The 15,815-nt window shown below is 32.6% G+C and overlaps 1 protein-coding gene across 1 annotated transcript in view; it reads right to left on the bottom strand.

Moving 5' to 3' along the window:
• SCYL2 (SCY1 like pseudokinase 2) overlaps positions 1-15,815 on the bottom strand; it is a 61,130-nt gene that overhangs the window by 43,422 nt on the left and 1,893 nt on the right. Inside the window, exon 2 of the mRNA XM_074271340.1 lies at positions 2,526-2,730. Within this exon, the coding sequence (XP_074127441.1) occupies positions 2,526-2,702 (177 nt within the window). The 5' untranslated portion in view covers positions 2,703-2,730. The remainder of the gene's footprint in view (positions 1-2,525; positions 2,731-15,815) is intronic.

Genomic DNA, 15,815 nt, shown 5'->3' with positions numbered 1-15,815 from the left:
AATTCCATTTGATGGGGTGGAGGAACAGGCTTTGACTGACCCCTCTGGTATATAATGCACTCACAACTCAATATCTGCAAGTCAGGGAAGGTCCAGATCTCAATATATTGCAGTAATTACATTCAAATGCCTTTTTTTTTTTTTAAAGAATTTTTAAGTTTAGCAGCATTTCTCTGCCACCACCAGCTCTAGCAAATACCATACCAGTGTTTCAGGAACCAATTGTGAAGGAGATTTTTTAGAAATTAATCTTTAAGATCATCTTTGGTTCCAGGAATTCCTTGTGAAGAAACTTAAAATTAAATTAGGAGGAAATAAAAAACTTCAATGTAGATCATTACTGGGTTTATCAACTTATATTCTTCAAGAGCTGTCTGTGGCACAGAGGGCTCAACCCAAGGTGACTTTCATGGCCAGCACATATCAGAAGAACCATGTGGACATGAGTCTTTCTAACTCCAAGGTCATTTTCTATCCATTACATCAAGATATCGCACAGGAGCAACTATCTTTTCGATGAAACAAATCAACAACCTGTGTGAGTGTGCTTTTACGCTTTTGAGACTTACATAATTTTATAAATTAAGTAGTTTTTTTGTTTTTTTTAAATGTAATCCATGGCTAAATAAGCCTTTCTTTGAATGGGATAATTATTAAGCTAGATAGAAAACAAAAAAATGACAACAGCTTACATCAGACATTTTAAAAGACAAAATAATTAAATGTCCTTTTAATAAATTCTTAATATGGATTCTGGACCTCAAACATTTAAAAACGTAGTGATGAAAACAAATATAAGCAAGATTAAAAACTAAACATCGACTATGAGGTAAATTCTCCTTGATTATATAATAATATTTTTACTCATAAGAAAGTTACTTACAATGAAGCCTCTAGGCAGAGATACTGAAAGATGGGAAGAGGGGGGGGTGTGTGAGGAGGAAAAGATAGCATTTAATTTATAAAGATTAAAAGCTGTTACAATAGAACTAATATGAAAATATGTTTAATATAATCGTACACGTACAACCTATGTCAAATTGTTTGCTGTCTTGGAGAGGGGGAAAAATTTAAAACTCAAAAGTTTATGAAAAAGTGCTGAAAACTACTTTTACATGTAATTAGGAAAAAATAAAATAATATTAATGGGGGAGGGTTATAAACTATGTTAACAAACAGCCCTTTACAGATGGAAAAGTTTTTAAGCCCTTTCCTTTTCCAGATTAAAACAAATAAATCAGAATGAGCTTGAAAGACTTGCCTGAGATGAAAACCTATGGCTCCTTATTTCCTAAACTACATTAGATTATTATTCTAATAATTTCTAAAACTAAAATATTATGACTATTTGGATAGCTTTAATACTACCAGCTTTTTAACAATCACTCAAAAAAAAATCCACGATTCCCCATTAAAAATAAAAGTCACCCACCAATTACTCTTCAATCATGTCCTATATATTAATAACAATATTTACCCCGGTACCAAAATTAATTTTGTATTTAAATTAGCCAAAAGCCTGGCTCCCTGTTCTTTTGTGATTCATTCTTTATCATAAGCAAAAAAGTCACAAAGGATAACTACGCAAAATATAGTCACCTATCCCACACCTTACCCCATGTGCTTTGTATTTATGGGAAAGTAAAAATATGTTAGCTAATAATATTTTAAGATTATGTATCTAAACTTATTTTGGGAGATATGGTCAACACAAGAGAAATTTGTTTTGTTAGTTTGTGCACATTTGTTAGGAAGGTTTAGGTTTTCTTTTTTGGGGAGGAAGTGAAATTAATTTTTTGAAAAAATAAAATGTAAATTTAACAAATATCTCAAGAATTATTAACTTGAACAGTACACTAGTCCTTATCAATGCCTCTAAGAAAGTTATCAAAAAGTGACAGCACTCACATTTCTACAAAATTCTAACAACTTATCCACTGATATTTTGTAAGATAATCTAAACCTGCCTCAAACAGCTAGAAATGCTTACCCAAAAAAGCAATTTTTTAATGAAAACCTCATTTTAAAACAATGGATTCATTAAATATCCCAAAGCATACTAATCTTTATACTCTACAATTTTTACATTCAAATAAGGTACAAATAAAAAAATCTGTCCAAAAAAAAAAAAAATGAGAAAATCATACAGAATTTTACATTTACTCAAGAAAGAAAAATGTTTCTCAGTAAGTGGGGCCAAAGTCATACTTAATTATAAAAAATTCAACAAATAATTTTGCCACACCACATCATTAAATCAGAAAAATAAATCAAAAGGGCAGGACCTCACTTCTTCTAATACAAAGTCTTCATATTACAAGATATATCTTAGTTTTGTTAACATTTGCCTATCTTATAAGACAAATAAAACTAAACTGTAGGTTGGTATGACATGGAAAATCTGCAACTAAGTAGATCAAAACAACAAAAATAATATGGTTTATCTGACAGTATTTCTTAAGACAAAAGGCACAAATAGGTATCTTGAACATAATTTTTATCACTAGCTTTCACTTCAGACTCACCTGTTTAGTTGACTTTTTTGTGCCATTGAAAATCTTCCAAGCTAGCCCATTGCCACCACTGGCAACATGTCGACCAACATCAAATTCTCTGGTGACAGGATTTCCCATTACTGCACTGGTGACATCAGCTGTTACTTTTGTAACCGTACTCTTCAATTTATTCAGCATGGACTCCATTGCTGCAATGTTTTGCAATTCTATTTACCTAAATATATAATAAAAGGGAAAAAATGCTTTAAAAATTTCAACATTATGCAAAAGAAAGAATAAGAACCTTAATTCTCTTAACCATGATGTTTTTAAAAAGTTCAACACCCAAAGGTTTTAATTTCATTTAAAATACAATACACATATATAAAAACTATAGAAGTTTGATAACAAGAAAAAGAAACCAGTCATATCCTTGGGAAGTAAAAACATAAGCCTGGAAAATAAGTTTTCCAAATTTTAATTGCAATCAAGATCATATAGAAAAGTCATGGAAAGAGAAGTAGTTAAATGATTTGAACAAATATTTTTCAAAAGGCAAGCCATCAGCAATTGTATGGGGAAAAAATCTTCTAATTCACTAAGAGAAATGTAAATCAAAACAAGTTTTACTTGACACAGGGCAAGGATGAAAAATGATACAAAGAGTCAATGCTGGAGGGACAGAGGAAAAATGGGTACACGAATACAATTACTGTAGCTGTAATTTAGTTCAATTCTTCTGAGAGATGATTTGAAATTAAGCTAGAGAAATCACTAAACTGTTCAATTTTGGGGAATCTCTACTGGCCATACTATTTCAAAAAGGTAAAATACAAAGACAAATCATAGACCAAACTATTTGTAACAACACAAATAGCTTTACTACAACAGGAGATTAACTGAGCTATAGTAAGCAAATATAATGAAATACTATTGTACAATTAAAAAAAAAAAAAAGAATGAGGAACTCAGAGAAACATGGAAAGACTTGAATGAACAGATTCAAGGAGAAATGAGCAAAACTAGGGGACTATTCACAAAGATTTTTACACAACTAACACGAAAAGACAGAAAAACAAATTGCTGTGACCAATCTCAATCCCATTGAATACAGATGAAACACACCCTTGTAAGCAATGAGACGGAGGGATATAGGACACATATTAAATGTACTGTGTCTTAAACGCATGCACATTCTTACATCTGGTTTAATTTAATTGTTTTTCTTTGTGAGAAGAGATGGTTTCAATAAATGAATATAGTGTAAAAATCCAAAGGTATCAAACATTTAAAGACCACTCATGAGAAGTTATATGCTTCAAAAGCAGGTTCAGATGAAATTAAAGTCTCATTTACCAGATGTGGAACATGGTAAACTAAAGAGGGAAAAGGAAGAATTAGTAGAGGTGAAATGATGGCTAACTGTTCAGGAAAATTCTTCTATGTTATAATTATCCATCAAATATATCTACTGAATCTACATAAAATGACAGTTACCATATACATGGAAGCTCTTATTGTATAAATCTTACTCATTTTTCTCAGTCTTTAAAACCATCAATTTCATGGGAGATGAGAATAATACAAAAATGCTATTAAAAATCTAAAAATAAAATACTGAATTTTTCCAAAATTTAAGTGATGAGCTTCCAGAAGAAAAATGTATGAGAAAAAAAATTGATTTAAAATGTGCAAAAAAGCACAAAGACTTAATGCTTCAATTTTGTTATAAGAATCTTACCTAGTTTACTTTCACGTCTACCTAAAAATACTTTTAACATCATCCTTTAGCAAGACCTCAGTATTTCTGATTTTGGAATAAGTAAAAACTTGAAAATTTTCCTACTTTTATGAATACAACTAATTATACCTACAATTATTAATTCTTAAACTGTAATTTGCAAATAAAATAAATTTTGACTACTTAACAGAAACATTTCTTTTTACAAGTATCTTAATACGATCACTTCTAGAATGTAATTCCTCTGCTAGGTACTTAGATAACACTGCAGTGTAACTATACACTTAAGTTGTTCTCCACAAATATCTGCTGTTAATTCAGATACATAAGGCAACTATAAAAAGGGAATATATACTAGAGGAAAAGATAAACTCCATGCAAAAGCTAAACTGCTACTGAGGTAAAATGAAAATTACATTTCAGAATGTGGACAGAACTTAGCAATTCTGAAATATAAATTTTAATCATCACCAGTAACTACTAAGAGATGAACTATCATCACAGAATCTAACTAATTCTTAAAATTACAAGTCATTCTAATCTTTTATTTTCAAACCAAGTAGATTCACTTCTCTAAATTAAAACTGAACAGAAGCCATAAACACTAAATTTTAAAACAATAAGACCAAACCAGCTGGCACTTTATACTCTGTTTACAACATATGCTATGAATCACAAAAGGAAATATATCATAGTAACCATTTTACAAAAAAAAAAAAAGGTCCAAATCTTTTCTACCTCTAAATCATAAACCAAAATAAAAATAGCCCTCTATTTTTAAAAAGTTCAAGTTCAGTACAAGTAACAAGAAGAGTCCACTGCCACTTCATTCAGTAAAAACCTAGCCTCTGGTCGAACAAAAAGTAAATTTAATGATCCTCCACAGCCCCAATGACAGACTGTCTGCTATCAAAGGCCCAGAGAATCTCAGAAAGAGAAAGCCAATAGACACTAGGTTAGGAATTTTTTGACCTTGGCAAACCCATGAAACAAAGAAAAGTACCAGATGGTCTTGAAGCTATTCTGTTCTGCAGGAATAGTAGTGGAAAGGAAGGCAGTGGACAAAGGAGGCAGAGACCACAAAGTTTTCACACCATCTATAAACACTGATTTAACTGTTGACAATCATGGAAAAAGACATGAAGACACTGTACAATTGAAACAAGTTGCCAATTTTGAAAAAATCAGAAATGCACACAGGAAAACAAAGTACCACTGATTTGCAGCATTTCTTCCAGAAGTTTAAGAAAAAGGAAATCACTACAATGAGGCAGGGTAAAGAACCTTTATCCTATGTCAGCCTACAAACTTTTTTTTTTTTTTTTTTGAGAGAACAAGACAGAGAAAGGCAAAAAAAATTTAGAGTATAGACTTGCTTGAAAAACAGAGAAGTCAGCAGAATATTTTCCTGGAATAGTGAAGGTGAAAAGGAAGATAAATCACAGAAACCTAAGATCTTCCCAAAATTTTAAGATGGAAAAAGAGACATTTACTTTTGGGTATGGGTAATGCTACAATAACTTGTTTTACTTATCTTTGCATATGTATTACAAGAACTATTTTTTTTCTTTTATATTGGGAGAAAGGAAGTGGGAGAGGAAACAAATACTTATTAATTGAAAAATAAGGTAAAATGAAAAGAACTTTATCATGCTAAAAGTATTTTTACCATAAGTTGGAAGGGCAAGTATAAATTTGCCAATATTTCTATATATATTTATTTTTTTCTTGATAACAAATGAATACATTTCATCCCAAAGAATCTAAAAAGGGGAAAGTTGGGAGAGTTAGATGGCACAGTGGCTCCAGCTCTGAAGACAGAAGGGCATGAGTTCTCTAATTTGATCTCTAATACTTAATTGCTAGCTTCGATCATGATCCTGAACAAGTCAGTTAGGCCCAGTTGCCTTCCAAAAAAAAAAAAAAAAAAAAAGCCCAATAAGAAGGGCACAATCAAGAATCACTTAAATTTTACGGGTTATCTAGTCCAACATATGTCTCAAAAGGATTATCCACTATAACATACCTGATGATAATTTGTCTCTGCCCAAAGACTGCCAATCTAGGGAAACCAGTACCACCTAGGATAGCTCATTTGGTTTGTGTAGAGAGAGCTCTGTTAAGAGTTGGGTTTTTTTGCTGCTGTTGTTTGTTTGTTGGATTTTTAAAATTTTTTCCTAAAATCTGCCTCTCTGCAACTGCCATCAATTTCTGCTTTTGTCCATGAAGGTAAATAAAAACAAATTCTAATGCCTCTTTTACATGAGAGTCCTTCAAGCACTTATAAGAAGCTCTCAAACTCCTTAAGTCTTCTCCTGCCTAACCTTACCAAATTCTTTCAAGTAAACTTCATATGTTGGAAGTCAGAGATCCTTATCTATCTATCTATCCTGTCTGCTCTGCTCTAGATTCTCTTTTATCTATGTCCACTTCAAATAATGATGTACAAAAATGAAAACGATATTCTCTATGGGTTCTGATCAAGGCAGACTTTTTAGAGAGCTCCTGCCTTGATTTCTGCAGACCTAACTGACCTAAAGTAGCTCAAGACTGGATTTGTTGGACAGACATTGTTGGTGGAGTTGTGAAATGATCTGGAGAGTAATTTGGGCACTATGGCCAAGGGACTATAAAATTGAGCATACCCTTGGTCCAGCAGCACCAAAAAGGTCATAAAAAAGGGGAAAGGACTACATATGCAAAAATGTTTGTGGCAGTCCTTTTTGTAGTGGCAACGAACTGGAAATTGAGTGGATTCCTCTCAGTTGGGGAATGGTCAAATAAGTTATGATTTATGAATGTTAATGGAATATTAATTGGTTTTTTTTTTTTAAGGCCGACCAGAAAAGTCTGGGAAGACTTACGTGAACTGCTACTGAATGAAGTGAGCAGAATCAAGAGAACATTGTACACAGCAACAACAAGATTATGTGATGATCAACTGTGATGGATGTGCTTCTCTTCAAAAATGAGGGGATTCGGGCCAATTCCAATAGACTTGTGATGCCAAGTGCTATTTGTATCCAGAAAGAGAACTATAGAGACTAAACACATTTCAAAGCATAGTATTTTCATCTTTTTGTTGTGGTTTGCTTAACTTTTTTCCCTTTTGATCTGATTTTCCTTGCACAGAATAAATGAACATGGAAATATGTTTAGAAGAATAGCATATTCTTCTTCTTTAGAAGAAAAATAACCCATATCATTTTGCTTGCTCCTCTTGAAGGAGGAAGAAGGGATGGAGAAAAATTTGGAACAAAGTTTTGCAAAGATGAATGCTAAAAACTATCTTTGCATGTGTTTGGAAAAGCAAAATTAAAAAAAAAAAAAAAAAAAAAGACTGGATTCATTGTTTTGGATGCCATATCACAATGCTGACCCAACACGCACTAAAATTTCCAGATTCTTTTGACAAACTTTTAATATTATTCTACTTTGTCTCATGATCTTGGTCAAATAAATATAAAAGAAATCTATTTAAAGCAAAACAATTTTAAAGACAGAGGAATTTTTTTCAAGATAACTATAAAATGTGATGCCAAATGGTTAGAAACATGACAAAAAGTCTTGTTTTCAAAAAGGCAAACAAGTTACCATCTTATCCTCTATGAAGATGAGAAGGAAGGAAAAGGTTTTCAATTAAACTGTTTCTGGACAGCATACCATATCTTCATTGAAATGTGAATACAAAATTCCTCTGAGCCATAGATTTGGAGCTGGAAGGGACCTCCAAGACCATCAAGTCAACCCCCTTATTTGACAGATAAAAAAACTGGGAAGGTTAATTGACTTTCCTATTTAGAGTCAATAAACATCAAAGGAAGAATTACTTACTGATCTTCTCTCCATACTACATTGACTCTATACACAAATATGCAGCTTTAAAATGTTGAGATCATAGCACTAGGAAAGTGGCCAAAGTAGGGTGTGAAGTATCATGTGACCCAATGAAAGGGAACAAGCCCACCTTATGAAATCTTTCAGTCTTTCCTTTCCATAGCCCTAAGAGGTAGCTTAAAAATAATTTGGTTAAGTCATATGCTTAACTGAGAAAATACAGAGTGTTCTGTTTCTTTAACTTAATTCTTTTTACAAAAAAAAACAAAACAAAACATCATCGGTGCCCTCCATGCAATATAGGCTGGCAACTCCTTGAAATCAGCTTGAAGGTTTCATTTCTGTTTTTACTTCCAATTCTTTTACCACAATTTCTAGAAAACATAAGGCAGTTAAAAACTAGTTATGAAAATGCAATGAGGTTTAAATAGTTAAAAATATATAATAATATAATAATAAGTTGAATTATAGATAAGTGGTAATGCTATTCTGCAACACAAATAAAAAAAAAAAGAGGATATTAAAATTTGTCTGACAGTATTATTTCATATTACTTTTACATTTCCTACATCTGGACAGTAGCAGATGTTAAAGACTAGAAGAATGGCAGAGACTAAATACTGAAATCTTGACAACATTTAAGTTAAAATGTTTTTTCTACTAACATAAAATTTTAAGCATTCATTTATGTAAAACAAGAGGTAGTATGATATGGTAGACATAGATTACAATCAGATACACAAAATCCTAAGTTCAAATTCAGTCTCTGACACTAGCTTAGATGACAGTAGGCAAGTCACTTCGGTTTTTTGGTTTTTTTTTTTTTTTTTTTTTGCCTAGAAAGTCTTAAAGACTAAATTAATGACAGGTTATGAACTGAGATAGTCAAGGTACCAAGCTGCTCACAATTCCTCCACAAAATAATAATTTTATTTTCAAATATTGCTAAAATAAAATTTTTGGACTGAAATTGAAAATGATATTAATTTGATTTTAAATATCTGTTGCCAAAGAATAGCAATCCAACAATAAATATTTGTTAAGTGCATACTATGTAGCAGCTACTATATTAAGTGCTAGGGATACAAAAGATAGTGCATGCCCTCAACCTCAACATGCTAATCTAATACAGTTTTTGCTTTTGAAAATTGTTCAAATAAAAATTTTGGACTGAAACTCAGAGTGATACTCATTTGATTTTAAATACAAGTCAAATGAATCCTCATTTTAAAAACAGGAACCCATTTTTGGCAAGCATTTCTGTCAAAATTGTGTAATCCTACTACACATGTAATATATTTTTGAGACTTGAGTAAAGGAGTCTATAAAACATTCTGAAATATTTCATCTTTGGAAGTAATGTACTAGCATACTAGAGATTTTAAGGAAATTAAATTTTCCAGCAGAAAAGAAACAAAGTAGCTCCAAGGGACAAAAACTTGGGTTTAAGTTGTAACATTGACTCAGACTGGCCATGTGTACTTCAAGGCCCCAGAACGTCTCTGAGGCTCCCACAATGATTAAGGAATCTCCTCAGCTGGAGTTACCAATGAAATCACAAAGTCCTACCTCTATTCTATGTTTCCCAATACATTTCAGTCATAGTCTTCCATCACTTCTGCTGGATCTTTCTCAATTAACGTAGCTTAAGTACCACCTCTTATACTTAATTATTAAATGATCCAATGCCTTCTACCACTGCACCCCCACTTGCCTGACTCCCAAAGAAGCTCCCTGAGGATGGGTGCTTTTTTGATTTTGTCTGTGTATCCAGAGGACTTATCACAGTGTCATTTAGGCATTTAATAAACTGCCTACTAAATTGAATGATAAGATATAGCACAAGGGAATATAAATATAGCATAAGCTTTGACTTTAAAAGATGTTATAACTTACAACAAATAACTAGAATTTCCTCAATAAAATCAAATATTTACTATTACTATATATACTACTACTAAGTACTAGGTTCTGAGTAGAATATTAGATATAAATAGACAAACATAAAGAAGCACAGCCCTCAGTTCTTATCTTCAAGCTTACAGTCTCAGGGAGAGGAGGTAAGATACATGTGAAAAACTAAGCAAAACATCAACCTAAGAGATGTAACAATTTAGTATTTGGAAAGTGCCAAAATAAACATTACAGAAAATAAATGGTATAAGTTCAGAGATGCATAAAACTAGTATGGGCAAGAATAAATTTGGAACACTTTACCAAAGAAGTGGGATAATAACAAATCCCTATCAAATATTTATATGTTAATGGATATCTATTTCAAAAAACGCCTATTTAGGAGTAAATTACTGAATGCCTATATATTTAACAAGATATATGGATCTGGAATCAGAGAATTTAGATTAAAATTTCAGTTCTGAAATTTACCAGTATGATCTCTGGATTTCAGTTTCTTCAATTATAAAATTAAGTGATTGGACAAGATAATTTCCAAGATTCTTTCTATAGCTAAATCTATAATTATAAGATTATTTCTTATGAAAAAATTCAAAACCAGGAAAGTGCTATCATTTTCAATTCTTAGGTAGATCACTTTTGGTCAATATCTTCAGGGTGTCAACTGCTCAAAAAGTAATACCTGTAAGTTTTCCACTAAAGTTCTATACCTAGAGTTTATGGTGACAGAAATGAACATGGATTCTTAAAGAGGAAGCTTTCCCTAGACCTATACTAAACTGAACATCTTCAGGAACAGACGCAAAAATACTGCTTTATGCTGATAAGGAACACTGAACATAAGGAATTCAAAGAAATATGGGACAATATGCAAAATAAAGCTGAGCCAAAAAAAAAAAAAATACTTATCTACAACTATGCAAAGTGAAAAATAAGACAATAAAACTCAGTAAGTTAAGAATTTAAGTGTACTACTTTAAATACTACAAATACAAAGGATGAATACATTGCTACTTGCTTGTTAAAAACTTCCTTCCAAAAAATTTTTTTAAAAAAATTTCTTCCTTTTTTTTTTTTTTTTTTTTTTTTTTTGAGTAATCAGGGTTAAATGACTTGCCAAGGACCACACAACTAGTAAGGGTCTGAGGCCACAATTGAACTCAGGTTTTCCAAGTGGATCTTATCTCTAAAGTCAGTACTCTATTTACTGCACCACCTGGCTACTTCACATCTTTCCTTTCTTTCAACAAACAGAAAACTTTAATATGAGGATGTGTCCCAATTCTAATCATTGCTTTATACTGTTCTGTTCAACTGTCTTCAGTGAAAATAATCATATGTATTACTGATTAAATTTAGCAATTAAAAAAAAATCTGAAGACAGGACTAAATGTGAAGAAATAATACCTGAGAATTGACTACCAAGAGAAGGATTCTGCAGTTAAATCTACTTAAGCAGAGATCAAGAGGTGGATGAATATCTTCCATACTAATAAAATGAAATATCTTTGAAATAGCATTTATGAACACCATTATTTGGAATTCCACCAAATGTAAACATTTACCACCACAATCAACACCTTAACCACTTGATAACTTAGTTACTATAGTCACCTCTACAGGAAAATAGTAATTCCCATTATATTACAGTTATTTGAACTCATAAAAGAAAAACAAAAAAAATTTAGTAAACAGATACAGAACATCCAGAATTACATTTAATTTTTCCTTGGATATCCTCAGAAAAATAGATCAGAAAAAAAGTCCATTATCTTTAATAACAATGGCATCATTTCTGGAAAAAGTTTTAATTTCAAATTCAACTAAAATTGAACGGAAATGTTTTTCTGCATTTAGGCTTCCCAAGTCCCTAAATTCTCACTCACTACTCAGGTATTTTATTTGCATTCCAACTAGTTTCCTAATCTTTAAGGTCTCTTCTAACCCATATTCCCATTTAACTAACAGTCATCTTCCTACTCTGAGAAATTCATGGTAGAGTTAATAGTGCTGGGTGTCTATACCAGTAGGATCTCCATTCAAATTCAACTTCTGATTCTTCCTCACTCTGTAACTCAGGGAAATCATAGGACCACAGCTTTAGAACTGCAAGAACTTTAAGAACTTTTAAGAACTTTAAGTTCATGAGTCCTACACCTTAATTTTACAGTGAAGAAACTAAGACTCCATAATGTTAAGTGACAGTATCTGAGGTGGGATTAGATGGTGGGTCTTTCAGACTCCAAGTCCAGCACTTCACTACTCTACACATCACTTTATCTTTTTAGTTCTTGGTTATTCATTTGTAAAATGGGGATAATAATATCTGTAGTATCTGCTTTACTAGATTTGAAAATAAATAAAATAGTAAATGAAAAGTAATTTTAAAAACTTGAAAGTACTGCAAATCAACTCATATCACTCTTATTTCAAAAACTTTCTATAATTCCACAAAATCTATAAGATAAAATCCAAAACTTTGCCTGGGATGAAAGGTTCCCCACAATAGGACTTTCTACTCCATGTCTGGAAGAACTGTTATGATGGGAAGCATATAAAAGTATGGTATCCCAAAACCAGAGAAAAATGGCATGTAAACACCTACATAATATATTGTCAAAGGAACTGATTTTTTTTTTAAAGATCCATAAAACATGAAAATTTATTTTAAATCATTAATAAGAGAAATGCAACCCAAAACAAGACTCAAGTTTCAATTTATATCCAGTTGATTAGCAAAGATATAAAAGATATAAAAGCAAAAGATATATATAAAAATACTTGGTGTTAGTTGGGTTATACAAAGACAGTAACATTAATGTATTGCTGAAGTAGCTGTGATCCTCTCAATCAAGAAAACAATTTGCAGTTGTTGAGAGAAGTTATTAATTTGCAAACTAGCTACTGGGCATACACCTCCAACAGGTCAAAGAGAGAAAGCCCATAAATATACCCAATATTTTAAGCAGCACTTTTTGTAGAAAAGTTAAAAAAAAATAATTATGTATTCATCAGTTTCTTCCTAGTCTAAACAAATTATGATATATGCATGTAATTGAATTTTATTATACACAAAAAATATATTAATTCAGAAATATATGGAATATTGTACATAGGAATCAATGAAGAAAGGAAACCCAAGAAAGTAATGTTACTGAGAATACACAATATCATAAATTAGATCACTACAAACAACAGCTAAATACTAATTAAAGAAAACGTCCAATGAAGGATGTAGGAATTAGATAATAAAACACTTTTCCATTCTTTCAGTAGAGATTCATTATAGAAGCAAATATTGGAAATTCTATCAGATAGAAGATTAAGCCAAATAAACACACAATAAAACTATGTGACAAGGAAAGAGTGCAGGTAGGGCAATAAGGGAAAATATTTTTATCATCAAAATCAAAAGGCATCAATAAAAACAAAAACAAAAACAAAACTCAGAATCAGAGGCTAGCCTTTGAGTCCTAACTCTTCCTGAAGACCTGAAAGTCATCTTACCTCTCTAGACTTCAATTTCCTGATCGGTAAAATCCTTTCAGACTTAGGAAGCGATCCCACAATTAACTCATTCCATTCAACCTCTTTCATGTGGACCCCCTTCACATATTATACATAACAATCAAACTGAATTGTACTTTCCTAATTTTATCCTGTTCTCTTCCACATCCATATCTACATTAACCACTGCCTACTCCCTTCTGCTCTACCCATTTCTGGGAATGCTGATGAGGCCCAAGTTCAAATCTGCTTACAAGATTTAGTTTAGATTCCACCGTCTCCATGAAGTCTTCCCTTATCGCCCAAGTTAGAAACAAATGCTATATCTCTTCTATGCAATCATCATATTAAAGAATTATAATTATTCCTGCACAGTTCCCTGAGGGAACACATTTTTCCAACTATTCCCAACTGTCTATAAGATACTAATTAGCATCTGTTGAAGTGAATATACAGAGTTTAAATTCAATGGCTAGCAATTCTTGAATGATGAATATAATAGATATCAGCAGAGTGATGAAGCATCTATAACTTTTTCAAGTGTTTATTTGAAAATGATTTATTGGGAGGCAGCTAGGTGGCGCAGTGGATAGAGCAACAGCCCTTAAGTCAGGAGGACCTGAGTTCAAATATGACCTCAGACACTTAACAGTTCCTAGCTGTGTGACCCTAGGCAAGTCACTTAACCCCAACTGCTTCAGAAAAGGGGGGGGGGGGAAGGGAGAGAGAGAGAAAAGAAAATGAAAATATTAGGTATCTTATATGGGAGGCACTAGAGATTCAAAGATAAAGATGAAAAACATTTCCCTCATTCAAGGAGCTTACATTCTCAAACAGGAAAAACTTCCAGGATATAACTCCCTCCACCGAAATGGACTTAATAGATAAGGGGTTGCTATACATCTAGTGTCACGAGCAAGATCTGGATCTCTGTCCTTCAAGCAGAATATTCAATCCACTAATGCAATGCTATTATGATGTACTGATGGCACATAAGCACACATATTTCTATGGAATGAATATTCTAGAAAAGAAGTTCTTTGTGATATAACTCTCTGTAAATCATGGGAAGCACAACACATACATCAGTGCCACCAATGATAAAAATATCTTCCTGCTCAGCTTCTATTTATCCCTCCAAAGTTGTGAAATCTTCAAAATTGGTTTCCAGCTCCTGGCACTCCATCCCACCCTCTATTTCAGACTGTTTAAATATTGAAGAAATGACTAGATATACATTGTAATAAGAACTGAAAAGGATCTCAAGAGATCCATTTCACTATAGAGCAAAGTGAGGCCCTTAAGTGAGTCCAAATTCACACAGCAAGAAAACAGGAATAATAAATAATTTCACATTATCTCTCCATTGGTCCCTGGCCTCCATGGCATGGACTTCAAGAAGTTCATGACAATAGAAAAGTTTGCCATTATGTCCCTTAGACTTACTACAGATTCCTTCACTCAATCTCACTAATGGATGGTCCAATCCAACTTGTAAGCTAAATAACAAACCCTTCTATACCAGACTTCAGAAGGGATCACTTCCAAGCTCCAGAGTCCATAAAGCCTCAGCACAGGTTCAGATCATACCCTCTACTTAAAATACTATTATGAAGTCCTCCCATCTTTTTCCTAAGAAAAGGTCTAAGGCACAAAGGAGTTTCAGGGTTCATGTAATCTTGTTAAGATAAAGTTGAGGGGAACATGACAAGTCCAGGAGAGTACAGCCGTGGGGAATGATTACTATCTGGATCTAGATAGGGTGGGGGAAAATCTTTGAGTATGAGGTTGAATTAAAGAACTCAAAAATCTATTCTAACTCTAAAATTAGATCAGTGGCTATTGTATAGCATCTTCATGCTTTATGAAAACCTTGAACTTACAAATTACACTCATAAAAATATCTACCCTCATCGAATGCATTTTAAAATAGGATTTGATCAACAAATCTCTTTAAATGCACAAAGTAAAATAATATCTAATAAAAGTAAATGTTTACTTAGCACTTTAAGGTTTACAAAGTATTTTCCCCCCCTGAGGCTGGGGTTAAGTGACTTGTCCAGGGTCACACAGCTAGGAAGTGTTAAGTGTCTCACTCAGGTCTTCCTGAATTCAGGGCTGGTGCTCTATCCACCGTGCCACCTAGCTGCCCCCATTTACAAAGCATTTAACATGTTATCTCATTGTAATACATCCACATGAGTTTCATTTGGTCTTTTTGGACACGTTTATCTTTAGCTATGAAATAAGGAGATAATATGATGGAAGAAAACAAGACCTTGGACAGACTGGGGAGATAGGAGAGGACAGAAGGGACTGGT

The sequence above is a fragment of the Sminthopsis crassicaudata genome, chromosome 5 (assembly GCF_048593235.1).
Source record: "Sminthopsis crassicaudata isolate SCR6 chromosome 5, ASM4859323v1, whole genome shotgun sequence".
Taxonomy (NCBI): Eukaryota; Metazoa; Chordata; class Mammalia; order Dasyuromorphia; family Dasyuridae; genus Sminthopsis; species Sminthopsis crassicaudata.
Note: the sequence above shows the minus strand (reverse complement) of the source record. Positions and strands in the feature narration are given on the sequence as shown.